This window comes from Chiroxiphia lanceolata, chromosome 20 (assembly GCF_009829145.1).
Source record: "Chiroxiphia lanceolata isolate bChiLan1 chromosome 20, bChiLan1.pri, whole genome shotgun sequence".
NCBI classification, from domain to species: Eukaryota; Metazoa; Chordata; class Aves; order Passeriformes; family Pipridae; genus Chiroxiphia; species Chiroxiphia lanceolata.
This window is the reverse complement of record NC_045656.1, coordinates 6,286,432-6,312,970: the sequence shown is the minus strand read 5'-3', so window position 1 is coordinate 6,312,970 and position 26,539 is coordinate 6,286,432. Positions and strand designations below refer to the sequence as shown.

At 43.0% G+C, this 26,539-nt stretch overlaps 1 protein-coding gene, 1 long non-coding RNA gene and 2 other non-coding genes across 5 annotated transcripts; all 4 read left to right on the top strand.

Moving 5' to 3' along the window:
- The first annotated feature begins 1,530 nt into the window (after positions 1-1,530).
- On the top strand, positions 1,531-21,101 carry NCBP3 (nuclear cap binding subunit 3). 2 transcript variants are annotated; one of them, XM_032707189.1, is made up of 13 exons: positions 1,531-1,923; positions 6,234-6,299; positions 7,086-7,191; positions 8,113-8,238; positions 10,493-10,621; positions 12,675-12,748; positions 13,626-13,734; positions 14,490-14,589; positions 14,899-15,005; positions 16,064-16,349; positions 17,161-17,318; positions 18,439-18,603; positions 19,127-21,101. In XM_032707189.1, the coding sequence occupies exons 3-13, from the start codon at positions 7,179-7,181 to the stop codon at positions 19,360-19,362; spliced, it is 1,503 nt and encodes a 500-aa protein (XP_032563080.1). In that variant the 5' UTR covers positions 1,531-1,923; positions 6,234-6,299; positions 7,086-7,178; the 3' UTR covers positions 19,363-21,101. The 2 variants fall into 2 exon arrangements, with proteins under 2 accessions (XP_032563080.1, XP_032563079.1); XM_032707188.1 differs by lacking the exon at positions 1,531-1,923 and adding an exon at positions 4,437-4,613.
- A 1,602-nt stretch (positions 21,102-22,703) lies between these two features.
- Positions 22,704-25,112, top strand: LOC116796529. Its single transcript, XR_004360404.1, has 5 exons — positions 22,704-23,034; positions 23,638-23,661; positions 24,154-24,229; positions 24,486-24,540; positions 24,939-25,112. It is a non-coding gene; the product is annotated as an uncharacterized LOC116796529 (long non-coding RNA).
- LOC116796913 lies at positions 23,933-24,006 on the top strand. Its single transcript, XR_004360526.1, has one exon. It is a non-coding gene; the product is annotated as a small nucleolar RNA SNORD49 (small nucleolar RNA).
- LOC116796917 lies at positions 24,794-24,866 on the top strand. Its single transcript, XR_004360530.1, has one exon. It is a non-coding gene; the product is annotated as a small nucleolar RNA SNORD65 (small nucleolar RNA).
- Positions 25,113-26,539: the final 1,427 nt, after the last annotated feature.

Sequence of the window (26,539 nt, the reverse complement as noted above, 5' to 3'; positions counted from 1 at the left end):
TTGTCAACTGGAGCGTGGCACTGAGTGCCATGTCCACTCTTTCCTTACCTTCAGGGACGGCGACTCCACCCTGGGCAGCCTTTTCCAACATCTAATCGCTCTTTCTGTGAAGAAATTCTTCCTGATGTCCAACCTGAACCTCCTCTGGCACAGTTTAAGACTCTGTCCTGCTGTCCTGTCTCCACCCTCCTGTCAGGGAGTTGAAGAGAGAGAAAAGGTCCCCCTGATGCCCCTTTTCTCCAGGCTGAGCACCCTCAGCTCCCTCAGCTGCTCCTGCTGTTCCAGACCCTTCCCAAGCTCCGTTCACTTCTCTGGACACGCTCCAGTCCCTCAGCGTCTTTCTTCTTGTGAGGGGCCCAAAACTGAACCCAAGATACGAGGTGTCTCAGCACAGGGGGACAGATGGTCACTGCCCTGGTCCTGCTGGCCACACCATTTCTTGCTCTGTGGCTACCAGCGAGGGCTGACCACAACTGGAGGGGTCCACTCTGGGTATTTGGGAGCAGCAGTGACCACCACCAGCACCAGCCTCTCCTCACACCTTCCCAGTGCTCCCACAGGGCTCCTCTGTGGCAGGGGGAGGGTGCAGATGTATCCCAGCCATTGCCCCTGGAGCATCCCAATTCCTTCCTTGTTGCTGCAGATCACCTTGGGGGCTCCTGTGAGCACTGGCTTGTCTGCAAAGGCCATGAAGATGGTGAAAAGCCTTGAGGGGAAGCCTTATGAGGAGTGGCTGAGGTCATTTGGTCTGTTCAGCCTTGAGAAGAGGAGACTATGGGGAGACCTCATCAGGGTCTGCAGCTTCCTCACAAGGTGCAGAGGAGGGGCAGGTACCGATCTCTGCTCTCTGTGACCAGTGACAGAACCCGAGGGAGCAGCTGGAGCTGTGCCAGGGAAGTTTAGGTTGGATATTAGGAAATGGTTCTTCCCCCAGAATGTGGTTGGGCACTGAACAGGGCAGTGGTCACAGTACCAAGCCTGACAGAGCTCAAGGAACGTTTGGACAATGTTGTCAGGCACATTTCACAATTCCTGTGGGTGTCCTGTGCAGGGCCAGGAGTTGGACTCAATGATCCTTGTGGGTCCCTTCCAACTCAGGATATTCTGTGATCCTGCTCATTGAAGGCTGCAGCTCACTGTGTGTTTTCCTTCAGGGCTGTGCCAGCAGTTCCTGCCCTCATCCTCCCTGCCAGCCACATATTCCTACTCCATGGCTGTGCCAGCACAGCTGTTTTCATGGGACTACATGCTGAATTGGGCCAACGAGCTGTTCTGGGTTAAAAATAGCCCTGCAAAAGAAAAAGTTGAATTTTATTCAGGGCAATTGACTGCATTACCACAGAGGTCTGCAACAGGGAAGAGCTTAAGTTCCACTGGTGCCACAGATGAACGCATGTGTGTGGCTATGCACAAATCTTATATCTGCAAGAGCGAAGCAATATTTACCACTTTCAGATTGTTCTTCAAGATCTCTTAAATCCCAGAGCAATATCTGTGAGGGTGTATTGAACTCTGCTCCAGCTCTGCTCAGTTCTGTGAGCTTTTTCCAGAAAGGAATGTGCTTTTTCAACTGTGCGGTCTCCATGTGGCAGCACTTGCATAAACAATGTTAGAGCACAGCTGTCCCGAACTGTGAGGGTGCTGTGCTCTTTCCTGCCTCACAGCATCTTGCTTTCTTGTAGGGCACTTTGGAGCCCTGTAACTGTCTCCTGGAGGATGGGACTTTGGCACCGTGTCAGGTAACCAGGGTTGCATTAACCCTCACAACATCCCAGTGAGAAAATATTCTGTCTTACAGGTGGGAGCCTGTGGTTCATCGAATCCATGAGAAAACACCAGGTGCTTAATTTCAGCTTATCCGATGGTTTCACAAATGGACATCCTTCCTCTGCTGATCCTGTTCCCTCTCCAGATGGACTGTAGGTAGGAAGTCGTAATCTATTCGGAAGCCAGTTTCCCTGGTGATGTGTGGGGTTTGGGAGCCAGCTGCAGAAATAGCACACACACTTCCATGTCTGGGTTCTTCACAGCTTTGAAAAGCTGCAGATTCTTGTTAAGAGCCCAGGACACCAGGAGAGTTAAATCAAATCCGCAAGAACACGTGTCCGTTCTGTTCAGCGTTCACAGGCTTCAAACAAACAAAGGAACCAATCAGGACTTTTTTACCAGGGCAAAATTCACCATTTCTCTGATTCCTGCCAGACCTCGGCAAAAAAGTCTCTTTTTGACTGAGGACCCACAGACTGTTCTTTCTCTTTCCGCCCTTCCAGTCCCCATCCGTGTACCCCAATCTCCTGCTTTCAGCGGAACCCCAAAATTACAGGAATTAGTGGAGTTTTCCATCAGGTTTGGTTTTCTCTCACTTTCGGAATCCTGTTGCAGGAGCTCCCTCTGGTGGTCAAAACCCGTAAACGAACAACGCTCCTGCCCTAAATCGCTCTTTTTTGTATTTTTATACTGGAATGATTTCATAGAAGCACAGAATGGTTTGGGTTGGAAAAGACCTCAAAGATCATCCCGTTCTGCCCTCCTGCCATGGGCAGGGACCCTTTCCACTAGACCAGGTTGCTCAGAGCTCCATCCAACCTGGCCTTGAACACTTTCAGGGATGGGACATCAACAGCTTCCCTTCTACAGTCACTTTCTGACCCTTCATTATTTGTAACAGCCTTTTTTTAGCGTTTCTGATAAAGACTGGTAGCCTTTTCCAAATTCCTTTTCCCTCCCATATTTAACCACTGAACCCTTCAGTAGTTTATTACCCTTAACCCACCCTTGCTGCACAAAGGCTACAATAAGGTAGAGCCCTTCTGCCCAAACCTGCTTCCTACAGGTTTGGAAAAAAATGAACATTTTGAGTTCAGGTGAACTTTCAGAGGCAGAGGCATTGCCCGAGAGGAATGGGAGAGAAAAACAGAGCTCTGAGGCACAGTCTCAGAGAAATAAAACCAAATCAGTTGTAATTCTAAAGAATTCACTGTTAATAACAAGATTCTGAAAGAAGTTGTAAAATCTTGTGAAAACATTCTATTCACCCACCTGGCAGTAAAAGCCCTCTTGGTATCCAGGTTTGGTTTTCCTCTCCTGATTTTATTGACCCTACCAATTACCAGAGCTTATTTTTTCCTAAGAAGCTCTAAAATTTTGGCAACCAGTCTAAAGCCGCAGTTAATCAGTAGAAAGTCTCTTGCTGAGTTCAACGACTGAGCCTCGAAATGCTGCCAAGTGTCAAGTGCTGTAGTACAGCAACACTCTCTCTGAGGTGACATTGGGGGACGTTAAAATAAAATAAGGAAACACCTGGGTGAGCCAGAGGCTTCATCTGCTCTCTGCTGACAGCAGTGCAAAGTGAGCTGGAGTCATGGAACCCAGCCCCGACCATTCCTTGAAGGGTTTGGCTTTGTAAATCGGGTCTAGATCACATGGCAATACTCCATCCTACTTATAAAACTAAAGCTAAAGGAGGAGAAGTTCCATCTTTTGGTTTCTTTTCCCCATGACCTGAAGAAATAGAGTTTCTGCCATAGAAATGTGTTTCCTCTTGCAATTAGTTCAGACTCAGCTGCTCACAGGAGGTGTCTGTGTCCTGTTTACTCCTGTTCTTCGTTCCCCTTATGTGTGTGTGGCCTCTGCCAGAACTCTTCCCACCTGGCTTGGAAGTATCACCTGTGTCAGAGGTTCCTGCCAGGTGCTGCTGTGTGATGTCAGCACCAAATGGAATGCAGGTGACATGAGCTATTGCATAAAAAGCTCTGCAGAGACTTAATAATAACCTTGGAGTGAGTGATGAGTGGGAGAACTCAGAGAACTCTCAGAGAACTGAGAGCTGGGAATTAGTTTGATTTTATCAGAGGTGTAAAATTCCACTAGTATGGAGCGGAGGGGAAAATTGAACCTTGTAAAAGTTCAGATAGTTAAAAAAAAAATAAATCTTTGCAGGAAGCTCCGCTTCCTACACTAATACACGTAGGGATTTAGATCAGGGCTGTGAATCCCCGCCTGGCTGTGTGTTTCTCCCCTCGCCGTGTGCCTTTCCTCGGGGATGGGGGTACGCGGGGACATGGCGGTGCCACCCTCCCCGGACCTGTGGTCGTTCTCTACCCTCAACCCTTTGGCCTCGAACGGGCTCTGTCTTCCGCGGGCCCCGGGGGTGCCCCGGGCTGCGGGTCCGCCGGGTTCGGAGCGCGCTGGGCACCGCCGGGGTGCGCCGGGTTGGGGGTGCCCTGGGCTCGAGGGCCGCCGGGCTCGAGGTGCGCTGGGCTGCGGGCGACGCTCCGCCCGCCCCGCAGCGCCCGGTGCCGCTCCGTCCCCGCTCCGTCCCGCCCGCGGCCGGTGCCGCTGCGCTCCGCCCGCCCCGGCGCTCGGTGCCGCTCCCGCGGCGCTCGCCCCGCCCGCCCCGCCGCTCTGTGCCTCGGCGCGCTCGTCTCGCTGGCCGCGCTGAGGGCGGGCCCGGCGGAGCCATGGCGGCCGTGCGGGGCCTGCGGATCTCGGTGAAGGCGGAGGCGAGCGCGGCCACGGCGGAGCCGCGCGGCGCGGAGCCCGAGCCCATGGAGGTGGAGGAGGGCGAGCTGGAGACCATCCCCGTGAGGCGCTCGCTGCGGGAGCTCATCCCGGTGAGGGGCGCGAGGTGTGGGCAGGGGGGCAGCGCCCGGGGCGGGGGGTGTCGGGGTGGGGGCGAGCGGTCTGTGAGGGCGTTTGAGGGGGGCACTCGTGGGGAAAGCGGGGACACGGGGCGGGGGCGGGAGGGAGGGCAGGGGGGGCATTGGGGGGTGTCCGAGGGGAGCGTGGGGACGAGTCCTAAGAGGAAACGGGCGGGATGTGCGTGGGAAGGAGAGGAATAAAGGAGGCGGTGGAGAAGGGGGTTTGGGGTGCAGCTGAGGAGTGCAGAGGACTCTGTGGGTGGGAGAGAGAGTGCAGAGGGAACACGGGCAACACCTGGAGCAGGGAACAGGGACTGACCCCGGGAGAGCTGGGCTGGAGCCACTGGGACTGTGGGCTCTGATCAGCGGGGTTTGAGGGTTTCCTTTCTGTTTTGTTTTTTTTTTGTTGTTGTTTGTTTGTTTGTTTTGTTCACTTTTTCGTTCTTGCGAGTTGTTTCTGTACGAGTTTTAGTAGGATTAGGTTCGCTAGCGAAAAATGGGTCGCTGTTCTAAAACCTTAAGTAGTCTTCTGCTCTCCAAACTTCTTGGAAATTGCTGTAGAAACTAATCTTTAATTAGCCGGTCTGCCAACGTGCTTGTGCTCCTACCGAACATGTGGCCCGAGACAGCACCCTGCTGTACTTCCTCGTGCTCCATGAGTCAAGCTCAGACAGTGGCGGTTTTCAACTTTAAAAATAACATTTATTTCGCCTTACTTTTTCTAGTAACTCTAAACATTTGGCAAACTTTGATGCTCTTACTAAGAAAAGTGGTTGGAATGTGTTTTCTGGTATTTCTAAACCGAGACTTAACTTGCATCTAAAAATGGTCCTTTAGCCAAAATAATTATTGCAGCACAGGTGCAAATAGCACGTTTACTCCTAAAAAAGGCTCCACGAACTCTTGCCGGGTGATGGTCCTGAGTGTGTCAGAGTGAAGAGGTGCCATTTGTACATATGCAAGCAATGGAGGGGACAGAATGGGATCACTGGTGCAGGGGCTGTGGGATTTAGTACATCTCTGAATTCAGCAGTCTTGTCTGATGGATGGGAAATTTGTAATTTTTTTCCCCCATTGTTTTCCTTTTTTATCCAGTAATGTTTCACCTCATTATTTGGAAGTTGGGTTTGAAATAATGGTTAGGAATAAAAACTTACAGATGTGGCTTCGTGTTCTGAATGAGACTGAAAGCTGCAAACTGACACTGTATCATTGCTAAATCTGTTCATGTTTTACAAGGAAATTATACCCAAAACCAACATTATGCAAGTCTTATTTAGAAAGGATATTTGATGACTTCCCCTGTATTGCTGAGAGAAAGTAAAAACCTTGGCAGCAGGTGACATGGCTACTAAATTTTTTCAAAGGAAAGAATCCTTACAGTAAAGGAAGTTTTTGGTTCAGTTAATGTACTTTTACTTTCACTGACATCAGAGAAGGTTCTTGCTTGTGTGCCTGTCTGTCTAGGGATGTAGCTTGGATCAAGGAAAAGAGGATGTATTTCTCATAGAAATGGTCAGGGTTTTTTCAGTATAACAAGTGTGTTGCTTTCGGGGTTCATTGAGATTTCATCAGTGTTTTGCTTTGTTTCAGGACACCAGTAGGAGATATGAAAACAAAGCTGGAAGTTTCATTACTGGAATAGATGTAACCTCCAAGGTAATCTTTGTGCTATGGCTCTTGAACATGTTTTCATTTTTGCTGCTGGAAGGGAGGAACCATTTCATTTCTTTCTTCTTCAACATGCACAAAGGCTTTGCCTCCTGCTCAGATAGCTGGCATGAATCACAGTTTATGTTCCAAATCTGACTTCACTTACTAAGATCCAAAACCTATAATGCTTCCTAATAAAATCTGTGGAACAAGGAGCTTCTCAGTTTCCAAAATTGCACAAGATCCACACAGGCTGTTGCTCATGAGCTACGTAAAAGGAGCCTGAGTTGCCAGTCTAAATAAAATCTCTATAGCCAGCTTTTAAATTCATGTTCAGAGAGACAACTTTACATTTTTGTATATATTTAAAAAACAGATAGGGAAAAACCTCTATAATGTTAAAAGATTAATTTTTCCTGTGGTGGAAATACTTCTTTTAAAGGAGATTTTTTTTCTTTCTCTTTGAGCACAGCCTTTTTACATTTTGTTGGGGAGGAGAGGGTAATGTTACTGTTCCATCATGGAGTCTGAGCATTGTCCAAGAGGCCTTGCTTTCCATGCATCTTGATTCCCCTTTTGTTGCTGGACCTACATTAAAACTACTCTGTGGCACAGAAACGTTTTACTGAATTACTCCTACATTCTGAAACTCACGGGTCTCTCCATAATTAATGAAATTATTACTACAGGTTGTTGCTGGCTGGTAGATTTTAAGTATCTGGTCCTTCAGTGCAATTTGTGGAGGGTGCTGCTGTGATTCCTGTTTTGTCTGCATTGTTTTGTATTTTGCAGGAAGCAATTGAGAAGAAGGAACAAAGAGCAAAACGCTTTCATTTTCGAGCTGAAGTGAATCTCGCCCAGAGGAATGTGGCGCTGGATCGGGACATGATGAAGAAAGGTACGAGTTCATCCAAAAGTCAAGGAGAAAAGATCCCTTTGTTTACTTCCTCACAGTATCTTTACTTGATTTATCCTATGTTTCCTGCTTTCCCAGAGGTTTTGCCAAAAGAAATCACTTTGGGTTTTTTTCCCCACCTTGTCATTTTAATTTCACTATTTTTTAACCTACTTGACAGTTTTCAGTTCACTCCTTGTTTTACCAACCCCAGAAAGAAGAGGGCATTTTTTGGTGTGCCTTATTTACTACCTGGCAACAGCACCTAGTGCTACATGTCCAGGATTCATCTCCTGGATCAGTGCTGCTTTAAGAATCTTTAAATTCTTTGGAAGACCAGCCCTGGAGCTCTGTGTGTGTACACGTGGAGGACTCCGTGTCCTGTGCACAGGGAGATCAGACTCTGTGCTGTACCCACAGTGAAGCTGCACTGATGGCAAGCTGGGATATGGGCAGATCAGCCAGGAGATGTGAGCACAACAGATTGGTGCTTTTGGCACCCACTTAGTTCTCCAGGCTTTTTTTCCAGCTGGCAGCTTGGACGTGCTAAGCTGTGGCCTGTTACAGCTCTCCATCAGGTCATGGAAGTGCTTTGTGCACTGCCTTGTTAGTGTTCTGGCTCTCTAATACTTCATGATAACACTTTCTTAGTATTCAAGGAGAAAAATATCTTTTTAAGGCAGTTTGATTGCTGTGCAGTCCCTGCATCTACCAATGCTTGTAATGTAACCTCTTTTAATGCTCAATTTATTAAAGTTTTGCATTGGTTGGAAGAATAAATCAAGTTACCGTATTTAGAATGCCACATCAAACATCAAGTAGCTTCCCTTTAACTTCTTTAAAATGTTTTGCTTTGTAAACCCCTATGTTACTAATACAAAAGCTCAGAATAAGTATCAGTTTTGTTTCTCTTCCTCTTTGTAGCAATCCCTAAAGTGAGACTAGACACAATTTACATTTGTGGAGTGGATGAGATGAGTACACAGGACATCTTTGCCTATTTCAAAGAGTATCCTCCTGCTCATATCGAGTGGTTGGATGACACATCATGTAAGTAAACAGAGTATTTGTCTGTAATTCCTACTGTTTTTTCTCATCCTGGTCGTAGCTGCACCTCAGATGTCGCAGTGGCTTTCAGAGTCACAGATCTTTGCCTGTCTCAGTTTCCCTGTCTGCCTTAGTCAGAAGAGATGTAGAAGGAAAGAATTAATAACATGGTGAAAATCAAACCCACTATCTGATTGAGTATCTATTATTGGGAAGAGACAGCACAGAATAACTTGCAGCTCTCGAAGTGGAAGAAGTGAAAGGTCTAAAATTTTGTTCTGCTTCCGTCTTGACGTAAATGGCAGATCTGAGAGAAGGTGATTGAGCTGTGCAGTTGGGCAGGTTGGGATGGTTCTGTGCTCTGAAGGAGGAGGCTTGTTGCCATATTTGTGTAGGGCAGGCTCGAGGAGAAGTTGGTGGGTGGAAGGAGATGGCAGCTGCATGTGATTTACATAGATCAGAAAAGGAATGTACCTGCACATGGCAAGGGCTGTTTTGGGGAGTGAGCCTGCAGGGAGATTGCCAGCAAGATAAAAGGTGGTTGTGGTTAACAGCTGTGCTTTCTTCAGTGACAGTGAAGACTGTACAAGAGCTACAGTTGGGATCATGGAACTGGAAGGATTGTCATGTAGCTAGAAATCCTGTAACTGAAATCATATAAAAAGAAATAGGAGCCAGTGCAGGTTTTCCAGTGGATTGCTGGAAACTGTTTTATTGACAAGCGTGGCTGAGACCTGAGAATTAGTAGCAGGGTTTCCTTGGAATGACCCTGAAGGAGTATGTTCAAATGCAAGACAAAATATATGGTATTCTCCAAAACAGTGATAACTTTGAAGTCACTGTACGTGACAGCTTGATGTACTGGCACAAGCTGATAGGAGATTTGAAACCAAATAAACCCTGGGTGGACAATTGCAGTAAAGAGCTGCTAGATGGATCTATGGGGATGCCTAAGCTTGGCAGTGCACAGCTTAACTCTCTATCCAAGGCTGCATTTCTAAGATTGTCTCTTCCTTTTTCTTAAATGCTACGTGAGTAAATTTAACCTGGAACCAGAGTGAACTTCCAGTCCAAAAATGCAAACTTCAGAGTTGTAACAATACTTTACCCAGTTATGGTTAGAACACATCTTTTTAGTGATTAATTTTCATGCTGTATCTGAGTTAGCATGCCAGCTACAGTTGATGAAAAGATAAAGGCTTTGTCTTTTCAGCATAGATTTGCATCACAGCATGGCAAAAACTTTAATGTTCCCGACTGAGTTACATCTCAAGGTGACTTGCTGCAAAGGTGCACTTCCACAGTGTGCTGTGTTTCAAACTGATGAATGTTAAATGATAAAGGCTTTGAAAATTTGGAGATGAGAAGAAGAGGCAGGCAAAAAAAAAAAAAAGAGAAGTTATTAACTACTCATTGCAGTTAATATCTGTGTGTTCTTCACCTTGTAAATCTTGTCTGAGTAATTGAAGAGAATCTTTTATTTTGGGTCACTCTATAGTTTTCTTGATATCTGATTACACTCTGCTTAACAGCAGAGCAGTAAGTCACATTTGTTGCTGTATTTGCACCAAGTGCATCCGTGCAGAAAGCTTTTGTTCAAATTCTGTTTCTAAGCAGTTTTAGCTCTTTCAGCTTCATCTATGAAATGCTTTTAATTGGCCCAATAGGTTATATTTTAGTACTATCTGTTGGTACTTAAGACAGGTACAAGGCACGTACTGAATCATGTTGACTTGAGTACACGATAATCTGTGCAAAGGTCCTGAGCAGATTCTCTTATTTTCCCCTATTTTCCTGCTTTTTGGAAAAGATTAACAGAATTCCACAGTAAAGTCCAAGGTTCTGTGAAGTTGCCAAAGGGAAAAAAAAATCGAGGCTTCAGTTCCTCCCCCCTGCTGCTCCCTTAATCACATTTGTGTGGTAACACATTCATGAGTACACTGAGCCCATTCAGTGCCCTGATTTCTGTGCTCAGGAAGCCTCTAATATCTATGGTTGTGCATATCAGTGATTTTGGTTTTCATCAGTTGTTGTGTTTTGTAATATGCTTGAAAATTCTGTGTTGTCCAGCTTATTGAGTGTGTTAAAGAATATGACCTTCCCTGCAAAAGGTGTACCTGCTGCCTCTTCTGTCATGTCACCACAGAAAAGTGTTTCTGAGCTTCTGTCAGCAATTACCCTGCAGTGGGGCAGGGAGTGTGGCTGCTGGATTACACAGACTGCATTTGGGTTCTGTGTGTGTTTATATCTGTCACAGGTAACGTGGTCTGGCTTGATGAAGTAACAGCAACACGGGCTCTAATAAATATGAGTTCCTTGCCTGATCAGGAGAAAACAAAGACCAGAGAAAACAGTGAAGAGAAGACAGCTGAAAAAAACAAGAAAGGTAGATGGAGATATGCATATATAGACATCAACTCATTAAATCAATGAAACTTTAAACTTATGCTGGGGTACTGCATAATCTAAATTACTGAAGGAGCTTCTATCATATAGTTTCAGGTAAATGTATTCTGCCACTTTAAAAAAGGCTTTCATCTTGGAAACCTTTTGAAGAAGCTGCTTCTTAAAAGGTGGGTTGGAACTGGACCAAAAGCAGTAATTCAGTCGATACTGAACATGTTGGATGCAGGGTCATACTCAGATCTGGTATTTATAGTGATGTGTGTTGCACAGAAATAAGTCTGTGTGATGTACAAAGGCAGTAAAAGGATGGATTCTAAGTGTGGAAAAAGCAGGTGTGAGAAAATGTCCTATTTTTGAAATGCCACAGTTGATTGCTTTTTTGATACACCACCATCCTTTAAGTATATCCTTCACACCAACGTGACAGTGTATCACTTCACCACCGTGTGGATCTTCTCTAAATTTGGCCATTATACTTTTAAGAAAGAAGCACTGAAAGATTGGTTACAAAAGAGCAAAGCAGCAAAAGTACATCTCAGTGTCATGATAAATCTGGTACCTGAATGCCTGAACTGTAAATTTATTTTACTTTAATGTGTGTATGGTAAAATCAGCCTTTTGCTACCCGAGGACTCTCTTGCTCTTAGGCTGGTGTGAGACATTGTTGTGGTTCCAAGTGGATCCTTCTAAGTCACCCCCTTTTCTTTTTTTCTCCACAATGCAGTGGCTCCTCCACCATCCATGTGACTTTAATTTTTGGGCAGATGTTGATAATGCTTCAAGTAAGACTTGTTAGAAGGTTTTGGAGACTAGGCACTGTCCTGCTTAAGTGGAGCATGAATATATATATTTAATCTTGTTTGCTGCGAATTACACGTTACATTATCATCACACCACATCTGAAAATAAAAACTGTCATCTAAATTACTCCTGCTTATCTGGAAAAGTGGGATATTAGATAAAGTACAGACTGTTCAATTACATCTTAAGGTGTGAGATGCATACAGATGCACTGGAGCAATCTGGCTTGGTTACATTCCTGTTTTTAGGATAGGAATTTGAGGACTATTTAGACATTTAGGGAAGCAAGAGACCAATCTTTACTGTGAGAAGCATGAGAAGCTTCTAATTTGTGGGGAGGAAAGTACATGAGTACTGTCCCTGATGAACCTTAATTATTCAGGTTTGAATTTGGGTAGTTTGGTTTCAGTCTGGTTAATTGTGCTCTTTTAAAAGTGTTACTCTTTTCACTCGGGAATATTTTCAGGATCTTGTGAACAGCTGCTGCTCTCTATTTTAGGTTTTCAAGTCTATTGTTGGATGAGGTATAAGGAAATCTGAAGTATAAAAGAGGGGGTTTTTTTAGTCTGATGTCTGTGAAGTACTTTCAGATCTTTGCAAGTGGTATTGGTATATGTTGACAGCTGTCCATATTCACTGTTGTTTTTTTTTTTTTAATAAAAACCCACTATGACTCTGAGCAAAAAAGAAACCCAAAAATCTGTGCAAGCATCTCACAATTTTAGTAGTTCTGGAAGCATGCACTCTTAGTTATTTCACATCAAAATTAAGTCACTAAGGTTGTTTTTTTCACCCCTTCTCTCTCAGAAACCTCTAAGCTCTTGATTAATAACCTGTTTTACACTGTTAGTATTGGATACTCGCAGGTACTTGTGGAATTTTAAAGGGAGACTGAAGGAAATGGGCTTTTATGTGCCTTTCAGCATCGTGGCTTTGCTGATCTGTGCCATACCCTGAAAATGCAGTGCAGTTTCATTTGCTTTCAGAGAATTAAATTAATAATCCATGTGTGCTGCAGGCAGTTCTCTGCACAGGGGCTCTCTAGTTTGCTTTCTGTGCACACAAGTGCTTCTCATGTCCGTAGGCATTTGCTGGTTTGATTATTCTCTAGGCTGCAGAGAAGAAAGGAAAACACCTTCAGGTTGATTTCAGAGGCTGCAGGCAATCATAATCAAGTGGGGCTGAAGCACTAAAATGGAGTTTGTTTGTTTTTTCCCCATAATTTGTCTTAGAAAAACAGGAGGAAAGCTCTGATGACGAGACAGAAGAAGGCGAGGTTGAGGATGACAATCCAAGTGATGTGGAGGTCAGTACAGAAGGGGAGTGAAAACACAGAAAAGTTTTGCTCTCACTGGTGTAAAGTTTTCACAGCATTGCAGGTTCAACCATGTAAGTTTGCAATTCACAGTCATCAAAGTAAATGAGATGGGGAATGAGAGGAGGTGCAGGTGTGCTGTTGGTGATAACACCAATGTAAGAGTGTTTTGTGAAGGCAGATTTTGAAGCATCCAGTGTGTGAGAGCGAGTCTGGCTGCTCTTTTCTGCTGAGAGGAGGCAATGAAAGAACAGTGATGGAAGGCAATGACCTTTCAGCAGTGAAGGCAGTGCTTAAAGAGACAAATGGGATTTAGGCTGTTCATAGATCTGTGGGAATCAGCATACACATTGATGTCCTGTAAGTAATTTAATCTTCACTGGCTGAGTATATAATAGGTGTGATTAGTATTTTCTTTAGGAATGGCTCAGTGAACACTCATACATCACGGAAGTCTGAATTTTAGTTTCTGTAAAGCAGCTATAAATGAAAAAGAAAGCTTTTTAGTCATTGTGTGAGGGCGTGAGAACCTCGTAGTAAAGCCATTTAGATAGGAAACAAGCAAAAAAAAAAATCCATTTTTTCAGTGTCCAAGTTGTGCTATTTATTTTCTGCATTTCAGTCAGTAATAGGTCACTTGACAATTGTCACTTGACGATTACTGGATTAAATAATCTGAGATAAAGTTATGAAGCAAGAGAAGGAAATGTTTTAAATTTCCAGGGCAATTTATGTTAAAAATTCACCTTGAACATAAGTTGAAAAGTAACTTTCTTAATAATCAGTTGATTGCTTCTCTGCAAGCAATCCATTTTCGTTCAACAGTAATTTTATTTTTGAGTCCAAAATACCTTTTTTGCCCCCAAAGTTGGATGCCCTCTCCCAAGTAGAAGAGGATTCTCTCCTGCGTAATGATCTTCGCCCTGCCAATAAACTGGCTAAAGGAAACAAGCTATTCATGAGATTTGCTACTAAAGGTAAATGACCAGCTTAACAAGCACAGTGAATTAATTGCTTGTTGTAGTTTTATTTGTTGACTAATTAATGACTCAAAGTACCTACTCTGTATTTGCAAAACTGTTAGTTTTTTGCTAACCATCAGGTGTTAAGATTTTACAATAAATCCACATTTAATGTGTGAATTAAATCCAGTTCAAGTTGTATGAAAATCATTGTACTGGAAGCTTTATCTTGGGCTCAGGGCATTCTTCCCAATACCATGGAATAGGTTTTATGATGCCCTTTTCCACAGAGGTAAATTTCACATTTTATAAATATGGATATAACTTGAGATGCTGATGAGGTATTAGTGGAAATTATTGCTAAATACAGTTGAGATATTAAATTATATTTATGAGTAAAATGAAAATCCATATAATTTCTGGACCGTGCAGGAAGTGACACATCCATAAGGAAAGGCAAGGTGGTGAGTAAGGTAAGTAGAGCCTCCAGCAGTGACAGAGGGATGTAATGCTCTGTTAAGCTGATATGTAGAAACTCAGTCTCCCTGGAATTAAGTTTCCAGACACAAATAAAACTGTGGTGGTAGGAGAAATTTCAGAGGTGTCAGCAAAATTGAATCCTTCATGAAGGAGGGTGAAGTAATGCTGATTTGTAAGATGCACTCAGCCTTACTTTCACTCTCTGTGTTTGGGTGGTTATTTATTTTTATGCTGTGCTGCAAGAGATATTCTAAGAGGGAAAAATTCCTATAATTGATGTTTTTTTTCAGATGACAAAAAAGAGCTGGGAGCTGCAAGGCGGAGCCAGTACTACATGAAATATGGCAATCCCAATTATGGAGGCATGAAAGGAATTCTTAGCAATTCTTGGTGAGTGTTGGACAGAGGAATTGGAACATTGCAGGTAATTGGACAAGATACTCTAAAATGGTTTTAATTTGTGAATTTCTATTCAGTTTATGTAGATGATTCTTACGTGTAAATAAATGTGACTTTGAATTTGCAAGGGAAGTATTTTTGCATGAAAGCGAAGAAGGTTTATATTTAAAACGTTCAGAACAGATCTCTGATTTAAATATATGTAGGTGACAGCTGCATATCCTTAATCCAGGACTCAGTGTAGCTCAGTCATTGTGCCCTCTCTGTGGCAGGAATGTCACTCTTTTTGTGGTGTTTCAGGAAACGAAGGTACCATTCCCGCCGAATCCATCGGGATGTGATAAAGAAAAGGACACTGATTGGGGATGATGTTGGCTTGACTCCTCCATATAAACACCGTCACTCAGGTAACTGGTCCCAGTGGGACAGCCCTGTAAGGAGAGGGCCTTGAGCAGAACCTCACCTGATCCCCCCTGTGCTGTGTGGTAGTTTTCTAAAAAAAAAAAAAAATAAAAATCTGAATCGCATTTAAGAGTTTGCAGGAGATGACCGAGGCAGAGACTCTGTGCTGCTCGTTGCTTACCAAAAGAGCTGCTGCTCTTTAGGTGAGATTTTTATTTTACAGATTTAGGATGTGAGGACTTGGAGCATCAAGGGGAAAAAGAAGGGATGACTTCTTCAAAATTCTGGGCAATTTGTTGTACTTGCTTAATCAATTCTTCTACTCTATGAGAAAGCAATCTCGAGATATAGAACAAAAAAGATTAGAAAATTCTATTAATTAGGTTTGAATATCTTCATCTACTCCCTAAGGTAGAAAGATAATTCATATAAAAATCTGGCATGAGACAGTGTCAGATTTTCATATGATTGGCCTTAAAATACAGCTATGGCTGTATCAAATCTCATGGCAGATTTTATGTGTTGGTAGTGTACTGCTTTCTGAAGAGATGCCTGCACACTGCTGATGACTAAATTGAAGTTGTTTATATTTAAATCAAGAGTCTGTGATGAATTCATAATAAAGATACATGCCTTCTCTTTGGCATTACTGCTTACAGGACTTGAAAGGATTATTGCAGAGCCAGCAGTTGGCACATTAAGCCCTGCAAGATCACAGGAATTGTTGTGCTTAGTTAAGGAAGTAAAGAACTGCACCTTTCTACAAGAGGCAGTTTTAGTTACTCTGCCCAGCTTTGTTCCTGGACAGGCCTCTGAGGTACTGAACACCAGGGACATTTTTGTCCTGTGGCAGTTTCCTTCCACTTAGGCTATTCTGTAATATCAATTCCACTTAGAATATTTTGCAAAATATTCCCTCTCTTTAGCCTTGGAGAACTACAAAGACTCTTTTTGTCAGGGGCCACTCATTACAGCGAGGTGGGTTTTCTTCGTGTCTCGGTTTTGAAGCACTTTACATGGATGATAAAATTCAGTTTATCAGAATGGGTTTGCCTCGCTACAGGCTTAATAAACGTTCCTGAAGAGCCTATAGAGGAGGAGGAAGAGGAGGAGGAGGATCAGGACATGGATGAAGATGACAGAGTGGTGGTGGAGTACCGGGATGAGCTGCAGGCCTTCAGGCAGTCCCGGGAGCGCAGCGCAGCCCGACGGTCGAGCGCCAGCGGGTCTGACTCGGATGAGATGGACTATGATCTGGAACTTAAAATGATATCAACACCCTCTCCCAAAAAAAGCATGAAAATGACAATGTATGCAGACGAGGTGGAGTCACAGCTGAAAAATATTAGGTAAGGGTTTCGTGCTCTTTAAAACTAGCAGTGAAAAGGCATTCCGGATTTTAATCGGTGGCAGAGGTGTCAAAGGTTGAAGACAAGCTGTTGAAGATGCTTTTTCAATCCTTAACGTAATTTTGTAGTAGATATTTTAAAAAGTAATCCAGAAACAGGGTTTTAATAAAATTAACTTGATTTTAAATACAGCTTCTTTTGCAGATCTCTGAATTCTGCTCATTGATAATAATGAAACTTGAAGTAGAATCAATAGAAATTTATGCAAACAACCACAATGAACTTCATGCACTTCATAGCTAGGCCAGGGAGAAATAACTCTTTTCCCTTCATCCCTTCCTCTCTTCTCAGAAAAAAGAATAATCCTTAAGTGTTGATGACAAAAAGGAATTTATGCTCATTATGGGCTTATTAACCAAAATTATAGATTATATCATTAAAACTATATTATAGATTATTAAAAGAACTTTAATGTGTCCCTTCAGTAGTATGGTTATACTTTGTAATAATGTCAAGGCCTTGAACAATTTTGAGGCTGCTCATCTGTGCTCAATTATGACCCAGAGGCACAGCCTTAAGGAGACAAACTCAATACCTGCCTTGAAATGGATACAGAAGTATTCATGGGATTATTGTTAAATTCAGGATTCTGACTGGAACATGTGCTCATCTAAGCAATGTTTGTACCTCTGTTTCTCAGTAGAAAAATCCTGATACTATTTTTTTTTCTGTGATGTAATCTCACGTACAGAGAGACTTAAGAACTGTACTAATGTCATTTAATTTAAGGGACGTTAAATCTGTTTTGTAGGAATTCCATGCGAGCAGATAGCATAGCAACCAGTAACATCAAAAACAGGATTGGCAGCAAAGGATCATTAGAGAAAGTTGCAGATGTGAGACTACTGTTAGAAGAGAAACGTCAGAATAGCACTGGGCCACGTCAGCCAAACAGCACTGTAAAATCAGGTAATTTTCAGCTCCTTTATATATTCATTTCACATCTGTGCTCCACTGGAAATAACAAGCTCTGCATTCATACAGTCTTTCCACACTCAGAGATTGGGTTGGGGATTGCTTTGGGGAAAAATGAAATACATTGTAGTGAAAGCTTATTTAGTGATGTTGATTTTTATCCATTTTCTTTGCTTGTGTCTCTTTCCCCCCACTCAGTCTCTTGTGATTTGCTTGAGGCAGACTCTGTACGACTCAAACACAGCACAGAGGGAAGGTCATGCACAAAATCCAGTGTGAAACACTAACTACACTTATCTAAAGAACATGTATTACATGAATATGGATATTCTTTCACTTGGCAGGGTTTATTTCTGAGCTTACTTGCCTGTTGTTTTTTTGACTCAAGTGTGTATGATTTCAGCTACGTCTGACATACTTAATATTCAGAGGATTGTCTGACTGATAAAGATATGCTTTTTGTGTCAGTGTATTGTCAAAGTTTTTTAGTATATTTTACCCCTTCTGCCTATTTTGGACCTCTGACAAATTGGCACAAAAGTTCTGTAATTCCCTTTGCCTGCATATTTTTGTTTGAACTCCCTGTGAGACAAGGAACATCTGGCTAAACCAAACTTCAGAATGCAAGATTCAAATCAAAGGCTAAGTATCAATATATTTAGGATTCTTATATTCTGGTTTTCATTTTGTTCTGCAAAATATCAAGAAGTATTAGAATTCTAAAGCAAGGCATCTGTTGTCTGAAAAGAATTACTGAATATATACTTACTTTCATGGAATCTTATCTAATGCTGTGCTGCTAAAGCAGAAATGCAGCAAGCCATGGAGTAACTTAGTTTTCTGATCTTTTGGACAGAGCACAACCTGAAAACATTGTGTCAAAGTTATTGCCAAAAATGAAATGAAATCTGGATGAATTGCATTGCAGACATTGCCAGGACTGAAATCTCATTACGAAAGACTTAAGTGAAAAAGACCGTAGAAAAGATGAAACTAGACAAATGCTGTGTTTTTAAGTTGTACAAATTATGAACAAGCATAAAATCAGCTGGCAGAGCTGGAGTAAATGCAACATGATTTTTTTGGTCATTTTAATCACTGAAATCATCCCTAGATGTGCGGCAAAGACTGGGAAAAAGGCCACATTCTCCTGAAACTAAACCTCCAAGTAGTACCTCTGCTCCTCGTCGGGAACCAATCTCAGATGTCCACAGCAGGTTAGGAATCCCCAAACAAGATGTGAAAGGCCTCTACTCTGACACCAGAGAGAAGAAATCAGGTCAGTTCTGTGGAGAAAGTGTAATAATGCAATTCCTTTGATTCTGGAGCATGAGAGAGATTCCAGCAGAAAGTCGTGAAGGAGGTTCAGCTGAGTGAAATTCAGCTTATAAATTGGCAAGTGTTTGTTCAGAGCTTTGAAATCTAAATGCTTGTAGGTAGGAGCTGGGAATGTTTCTGAGCAGTATTTTTGTGGAGGTATGCTGAAAAGTCAAGGACCACTTTAAAACTGTGGTCAAAACAGGGCACTAAAACAAGTGTAATGAGTGCAGTGGCACTTCAGTGCTGTGTGTAGAATTCTCTGCTAGTGGGCAACAGTGACCAGGACTGCCCTGAGCCTCCTGTAGTTTGATTTCAAGTCCTGCTTCAAAGCAGAATCAGTTCCATGGCAGACATTAAGGTGGAAGGGGTATGAGGGGTTAAAAGGGATGCAGTGAATTTAAGATTTGATTCCTTGACTCATCCAAATTCCTTAGTCCTGTTTGTTTGTTTGTTTTTTAAATGTTTATTTTTCATCTGATCAGGTAATTTATGGACCCGATTGGGGTCTGCTCCGAAGACACAAGAAAAGACTTCAGATAAACCTGAAAACTCTGTGGCGTCTCCAGAGGAAGAGGATTCCGAGCTCCAGCGGGTTTGGGGGGCTCTCATTAAGGAAAAGGAACAGTCTCGGCAAAAAAAGAGTCGGTTGGATAATTTACCCTCCCTACAAATCGAAATCAGCCGAGAGAGCAGTTCCGGCTCAGACTCTGAATCATGATGGGTTTCGCGTCCTCATCCCCAAGATTGTGACTCTGCAGTGTGGCAAGGTTTCCTTTGCCCAAAAGCTGGACACTGGCAAAGACTCTGCAGTGAAGGTCCCAGAAGTGTCTCTGTTCCTTTTATACGAAAAGAGATGCATAAACCACTTGAAACCTAAAGCAATCACATTTGTCTGGAGTCTGTGGTTGGCCCTGTGTTATGTAGGGCATTGTCATATGTGTTTATTACAGCAAACCTGTAGTTAATTCTAGCAAAACACTTTCCCCCGAGCTCTGAACTTAAAAGAAGAGGCAGAAATGCCCTGTATTTTTAATGAGACCTTTTTGTTCTTAATATTTTCATCATGGAGGCTTTTAACAAAATGTTTTACACACTTCATCCAAAGAACAGGGCTCATGATCAAGATCATTGCCTTGCCCTTCTGGCTCTTACCAGCACCTTTCCTTTCCTCTTGAAGTAATAACAAAAATGCTTCCTGGGTGGGCAGCCAGCAAGGATAAAGCATGAAGGGGATTGTCACATTCCCTTCCTCCAAAACACTGAATGTAAATCCAAGTTAAATAATATTTTAGTACAGTTAAATTTCATGTATCCCAGTGGTATGACCACTCTCAAGGAATTCTCATTTATTTTGGTGATACCACGTCCTGCTGTAGTAGGGATTGAGATGTTCAGGACTGCAAAGTTGGATGTTTGAGAATTGTGTAAATCCCCAGGGGGTTGGTTTTTCGTTGTTGTTGTTGTTTTTACATGATGAAAAATTATATTTCTTCCATTTCACCTGGATTATGTTCTGCAGCACTCTTAACAGTTGGAAAGCATACATTTTTACATTTGTGAGAATTTTCCTGTTGGCCACGGTGAAAGCTTTAGTGGTGTTCTCCTATGTGCTGTTTATCTATATATATATAACTGAAAGAGAAAAGGAAAACTATAGGATCACTGTCTCATGTCAATACTTTTGAATGTTCTTCCTGTGTAGTACATGTGGATGTGGACATGGTTGACTTGTTACATTCAGCTTTTTTACCTGCACATTTTCCCTTCCTAGGTAGGAGAAGGGTTTGATCAGTGTCCATCTGCCATTTTTTTCTCGTTGCCTGTGGGCATTTATTTTGGTTGCCAGTAATTCTAAGTGAGGAATAATGCAGCACATCACATTCAGGTAAACAACAGGTAGCAAAAACATCATCTGCTACATTTGGATAGTCTGAAAATTTGTTTGCATTGTCCCTATTTCCTCGGTTCTGTCAGTCCAAAAATGTCTATGAATATCTCTTACAGTTCCTGCTTTTTAACAAATGTTTTCTCTTTTTTTTTTTCCCCCTTTTTTTGTACTAAGTTGAAGTAGGTTTGAGGTTTCAGCAAGGAATCTGCAATTAACTTTTCTTACTGCTTTGTTATGTGTGAGAATAGCAGCATGTAAAATGAAAGGCAAAATGAAAGGTACAGTGACTAGAAGGGCAATCTGGGGGCTGACCAGGCTTCAAGCCTTACTATTTCCTTGTTTTGTGACACTCATCCTTGATTTTATATTTAATTATTGAATATATAAATGTCTCATAAAAGTACTGTTGAGAGTAAATGACTGCAATGTCTGATCACTGTAATAACTCATTTTAAAGTGTGCTTTCATTAATATCCCTCCCAAAGCTTCCAAGAGAACCATACCGATACCATCCCCATTTCTCAAGATCCTGATAAAGTTTATTTAACCAGTGTCTTTTTGCCAGTAAACCTTGTGTTGTGTTACTGCTTTAAAGCCATTGTGACCTTTCCTTTTCCTGAAAGGAGGTGGTAGATGGGAATCATACCACTGGTCTGTAAAGTCAGGCTTCTGCCTTGATGGGAACCCGTGCACGTCTTTTAAGATCAGCAGCTGGTTTGTGCCCCACTATGTTTCCATCTAAATTCTCATAACTTGGGCCTGGTGAAGGATAAATTAACTGGGAATGGGAATAGAGAATCTGATAGAAAAGATCTGAACTAAGAGATGTGTGAAATCAAAGAACAGCCATGTAGGCACAGGCCTTTTGTTGAGAAAGAGGCACCTTGAACACCAGTTCTGCCTTCCTGGTTGTCCTAAACAGTGCCTTAAAAGTGCCTCTGTATTATTCAGGTCTGTTGTATTTATGATTTGGGGGGGTTATGTGTGCTATTGAGACCACAGTAGCATAGCTGCAAGAAAAATAGAGGTTTACTGTTGAAGGTAGGTAAAATAGGGGTTTACTGTTGAGGGAACCTACAGAGAGGGTTTTGTAATTGAGTGTTTGCCTGGTTCTACGTTTTGATGATGTACAAAGGAGCCTTGAAAAGTGTTTGCTGATACCAGGAATTCTTTCCAGCTTTGGTCTTCCTTAGTTACGTGAACAAGAGCTGCTGGGATTTGATAATTAAAAAATGAGCACTGAATCTTCAGCGAATGCTTTTTCCTCAACATTTTGAGTTAAATCTATTTGATCTGGGAAGAGATTGCAAAGAGAATTGTGTTCTAAGTCCTCTTTGTGCTCAGCTGTTTTGCCTTTACCTAACATGTTCTTGATTTTTCACTGAATTCTCAAATATTAATCACCTGTAAGAATTTGATGCAGAAATTAATGTTCTGACACCGAGATACCTGTGCAGTTTACTAAAATGAACTTATGTTGAAAATGGCAAGGAGAATCTTGGCTTTGGCTCTTGCTGGATGGATCTGTGTCTCGGAGGAAAAACTGGTCTGAATTTTAATTATAGGAGTACAGTAGTCCTTCTTGTAGGAGGATTTTGTTTTGAAAAGGTGTATTTTTGATAAACAGTTCTTCAGGCAGAACAAATGTAGTGTTGATAGACTTTAACAGGGTGGTGGTTTTGTGTTTGTTCTAAGGTGTTGGGATGTGCCTGACAGGGAAAAGGAAAGCAAAACCCCCTTATTTTCAGTTCAAGATGACATAAGGTGAAGAGAATGGAACTTTTATTTTAACAGCCGTTCTGTTCTAAATTAAAAGTTGTCTGGAATCACTGTGACCTCTCCAGTGCTGCCGGATCACCAAGGGCTGGTGCTGCCTTGGCTGCCCCACGTGGGGCTGTGCCTGGCCGGGTCCCTGCCCACTCGTGCTGAACGTGCTCTGCAGCTCTCACCCGGGCTGAGGTGGTGCCTAAAGCCGGGTTTTAGTGCCGGGGAGGCTGAGGGGACCCCAGGGCTCCTCCCACCACCTTCCCTCCTGGCCCCGCGGAAGGAAATGGAAGCCTCGGCGCACCCCCGCCTGCCTGCAGGAGTGGCCCAGTCCGCCCCCCCCCCCGCCGCGGGTGGTACGTCCCAAGCCTTTATAAGCAGCCGCTTGGATTCTTCCCGCCCTTTCGATCTGTGCGCTTGGCCGAGGGAGTTTGCTGCGCGTGACCTCCAGCGCGGGCTCGGGGCCCAGGTCGGGGCCGGCTGGGCGGGCAGCGGGGAGGCGGTGGCCCGGCGTGTAGGTCGAGGCGCCCTTAATATTGAGCAGGCTGAAGGGAGGGCTCACCCCCCCCCGCTCTCTGCGGTGGTGGCGGCCGCCGTGCCTCGCTGGGCCGCGTGGGCTGGGCCGGACCATTGTAGAGGTGGGAGGGGAGCGTAGCACCTGAGGCCGCTGTCCGTTCAGGCGGCCATGGAGGCGACACCGGGTCCGGGACACGCCGGGGCTGCGGATGCACCTTCTCGGTAAATCAGGAGGTGCTTGGCCTGGTCGGGGCCCTGGGAGGGCGCTGTGTGTGTGTGTGAGGTACCGCCCGGCGGCGGGGAGGAGGTGGAAATCACTGCCCGGAGCTCCGTGAGGGCTCTGCGGGTAACGCTGCTGTGGTGGGTGCGCGGCAGTCGGTGCCTTCCATGGATTTTTATGGCGCTGTTTCAGGAAATAAGTCTCTATTTTTGTTTGTTCTTCGATGTGCCAGACCCTTTCTGCACAACAGACATTACAAACTCAGAATTGGAGTGTCTGCAATTTCAATTTTTGAAAATTGCCCTAGTGGTAAATGCAGTCTGGCAAGCTGCATTTATATACTATTCTAAATTTAGGTAGTTCTAAATTTCCTGACTAAAAACAATTTAGAGAGGATTGTCGACTACTACAGCGTTTCTGATGTAAATATTTCGGTGATTAATAGCAACAGAAACACGGCTTGAATTGAAAGCAGAGTGTTGGTCATGAGGGTCTGGTTTTGGGGGGGGGGGTGTTATTTTTTTTTCCTGTATAAACCAACTTTATACTTAAAATCTAAAATTGCTGAAAAGTATTCTAATAATACTTCTCTTTTATCCCCACAGCAGAAAGATGACTTGAAGTAAAGAGTAAGTTAATTTTTTTTTTCTGTTAAAGTGCACAAGCTGTTAAGTTCCAGGCCTTTACTTAATGCTAATGACGCAACATGGGACTGTTGGTCGAAAATAATCTTTAACAATTACATCTTAAAGCAAGCTAAATAAAAGCTCATTAAAACTGATTGCTTGTACCCACAAGTTAAAGAGTTAAAGCCTCTTATACACAAAGGGGAAATTGTGCAACCGTTTAAGATAAAACAGGCACTGTTTTGTAAAGGCTGGGATGCAGAAGCTGCTGGCTGTTGATGATGATAACCCTGAATAGGAAGTGCCGTCAGATGCGAGAACTGACGATACCCTTCTTACTGTCTGAAATACAGCTACAGACATGCAGTTCGAGTTACAGAAATCTGTCTTCTAAAACTAATCAGGCAACTTTTATTTATGCTTGCTGTCTGTGAAAAGAGCTCTTGAAACGTTTAACCAAGCTTTGTGTGTCCATCTGTTCCACTTGACCTGCAGAGCCTGGTCCTTCCAGGTGGATGTGACACAACAGGATGGGGCCAGGTTGCTCTTCTGGGATGGCCCGAATCTGAAGGTAAGACATGAATTTCACTGGAACACATAGAGCTTTATGCCAGGTGAAATCTAATTTGAGAATGAATGAGCTTCATAGGCTGTAAGGAACTCGATAGGTGTGTTTTGTCAGCTTGACTCAATCTGCTTTCCCTCATCTCTTCTTTACAGTTTAAAGCCTGATACTTATTTCTTGGTAACTCTGCATTTAAGTATAGCTTGCAGGTCTGTGCTGCCACGTGCTGGTTGTTACTAATGTCCATCCATTGATGTTACAGCTCTTCACAAGCCCTATGGAAGGTGGTGAGACAGCAGAGCAGGAGAGTCTCCTGGGTGAGTTTAATGGTTACTGTGCTCTTAGTTTAACATGGCTGCAGTCTCAGGAACGTGTTTCTGCATATTCTTAGCTCTAAATGTATAATTAATGAAGTTCTAGGCCAAAAAAACACTTTCTTAGACTAAAATACAGGCAGTAGAGGTGTAAGAGCAGCTCTCCTGCACTGCAGTTTTGCTGACAGCACTATGTAGAGCAAAGAGACAAAAGTCTTGCTTCTGCCAGAAATGTATCAATTTACCCAAAGATATCATGTGATGAAACAAACCAAAAATTGCTGGAATTACCGGCAGATTGACTGGTGGTGAGCAGAGGTTTTCTGATGATATCTCCTGCATGAACAAATGAGTTAATAATGGTGTGGAGTGGTTACCTTAACCCTGCTGCTCTGTTACAGGTGGTGATGGTGCAAACAGCTGGTCTGGGGAGGAAGGAATCCAACAAACCACGTGAGCTTGGGGACTGGTGTTTGTAGACACAACGTGGTTTTCTGTCTGAAGGTGCTAAGAAATGACAATGGTTACACTGTTCTGATTACACAAACATTAAAGTGATCTCTTTCAAAAAAACACTGGGTCTGTTTTTATCACTTCACTGCATTAAGGAATGACTTTTTCATTACACAGCATGTTTTTAATAAACACTCTGGACACTCCTATAATTTGCTGTAATATGATAAAGAAGATGAACACAGGCTGCAGTGTATTTACTGCAGATAATGTCAGTGGGGTTTAGCTGTGTAAGCATTTTGTATTTGTTTGGTAATTAACTTGTTTTAAACAGTTTGAACAAGTGATACTAATAATGCTGCTGTAATTACTGGAGAGTAGCCCTTAAATACTTAGCAAGAAGAGCAAATGCAACTATTTCTGTAGCTTGTTTCCAGGCTCGCTGTTTCTTCATTATTTTGGCCTCAAACTTTAAATTAAGCATCATAATTTAACTAATACCTCATGAGCACGTGCTCATTCTGTGTCAAAAAGGTTAACAGCGGTGTCAGCTGTGCAGCTCCAGGTAGAAGGTATCTTGTTACCTGGTTTGAAAGTGGTGGAAATTTTCCTGGAAAAATGGCTGGGAAAAAGCCATTCAGAATGGTAGTTTTCAATCAAAATGTGATGAGCAATATTTTTGCTGTAGTAACTAAAGTGAAAAGATCAGGTGGTCATAAAACTAAAAAGCAGGGATACAGTTTCACCCAGGGATTTCTGACCCATAAAACCAGTAGGTGTGAGCTTAGAGTGGGACAATGGAAGAAGTGACAGCAAAACATACATGTTATTCCAGCCCTGGATTGCAGGTGAGACTTCAGGGTCTGCCCAAGCTGTGATTACACTTCCCTGTGTAGTTCAGGTAAAGACCTGAATGTTTTAATTATTTCCTGACTAGATGATGGTGCTGCCCTGATGGCATCACAAGGCAGTGTCCCTGTCCCTCCAGTAGCACAGGTGGGCCCTGCTGTCTGGGGTGTAAAATATATGGAATGTAGGATTTCACAGAGGTTGCTCTTACTGAAAAGTCAAGAGTTAAGCACTCTGGAAAACAGGTTTTCAGAGAAATGTCAGAAAGCAATAGGGTGCCTGATGCTATAATGTGCAGGTAAATTATTCTGGATTTTTCCCAGAGTCGTGACTGTAACACATACAGGGTTTAATAAAAACATTCAGTCTGGGTAATGGAGTATGTAAAACTTGGATTAATTTCTTTTTATCTGAAGGTATTTGAGCAGTATGAAGAACAGGTTACTCCAATGTTTAATTAAAATCTTAGAGTTACATTCTGTTCCCAGTGTTTAATGAAACAAAACTTTTTGCCTGATTTTAAGAGCTTGTGTATTAGAACATGCTGACATTTTTTTATCTCACATAGGATGCATTGGAAATAAAAAGGGTTTTAAAGCTTTCAGAAAGCACAAGGGATGCATCTTTTTTGAAAACCAGAATCTGTAGGCCATGAATGATCATGGAGTTAAGAGTAGCCACGTACCCTCAGGCAACAAAC

What these genes read in the sequence shown, in the direction of transcription:
- NCBP3 (XM_032707188.1), top strand. Translation starts at nt 4,461, where the DNA reads ATGGCGGCCGTGCGGGGCCTGCGGATCTCGGTGAAGGCGGAGGCGAGC. An exon ending in ACAATCCAAGTGATGTGGAG is followed by an intron (nt 12,749 to 13,625) that starts GTCAGTACAGAA and finishes TTGCCCCCAAAG; the next exon opens with TTGGATGCCCTCTCCCAAGT. An exon ending in AAACAGCACTGTAAAATCAG is followed by an intron (nt 17,319 to 18,438) that starts GTAATTTTCAGC and finishes AATCATCCCTAG; the next exon opens with ATGTGCGGCAAAGACTGGGA.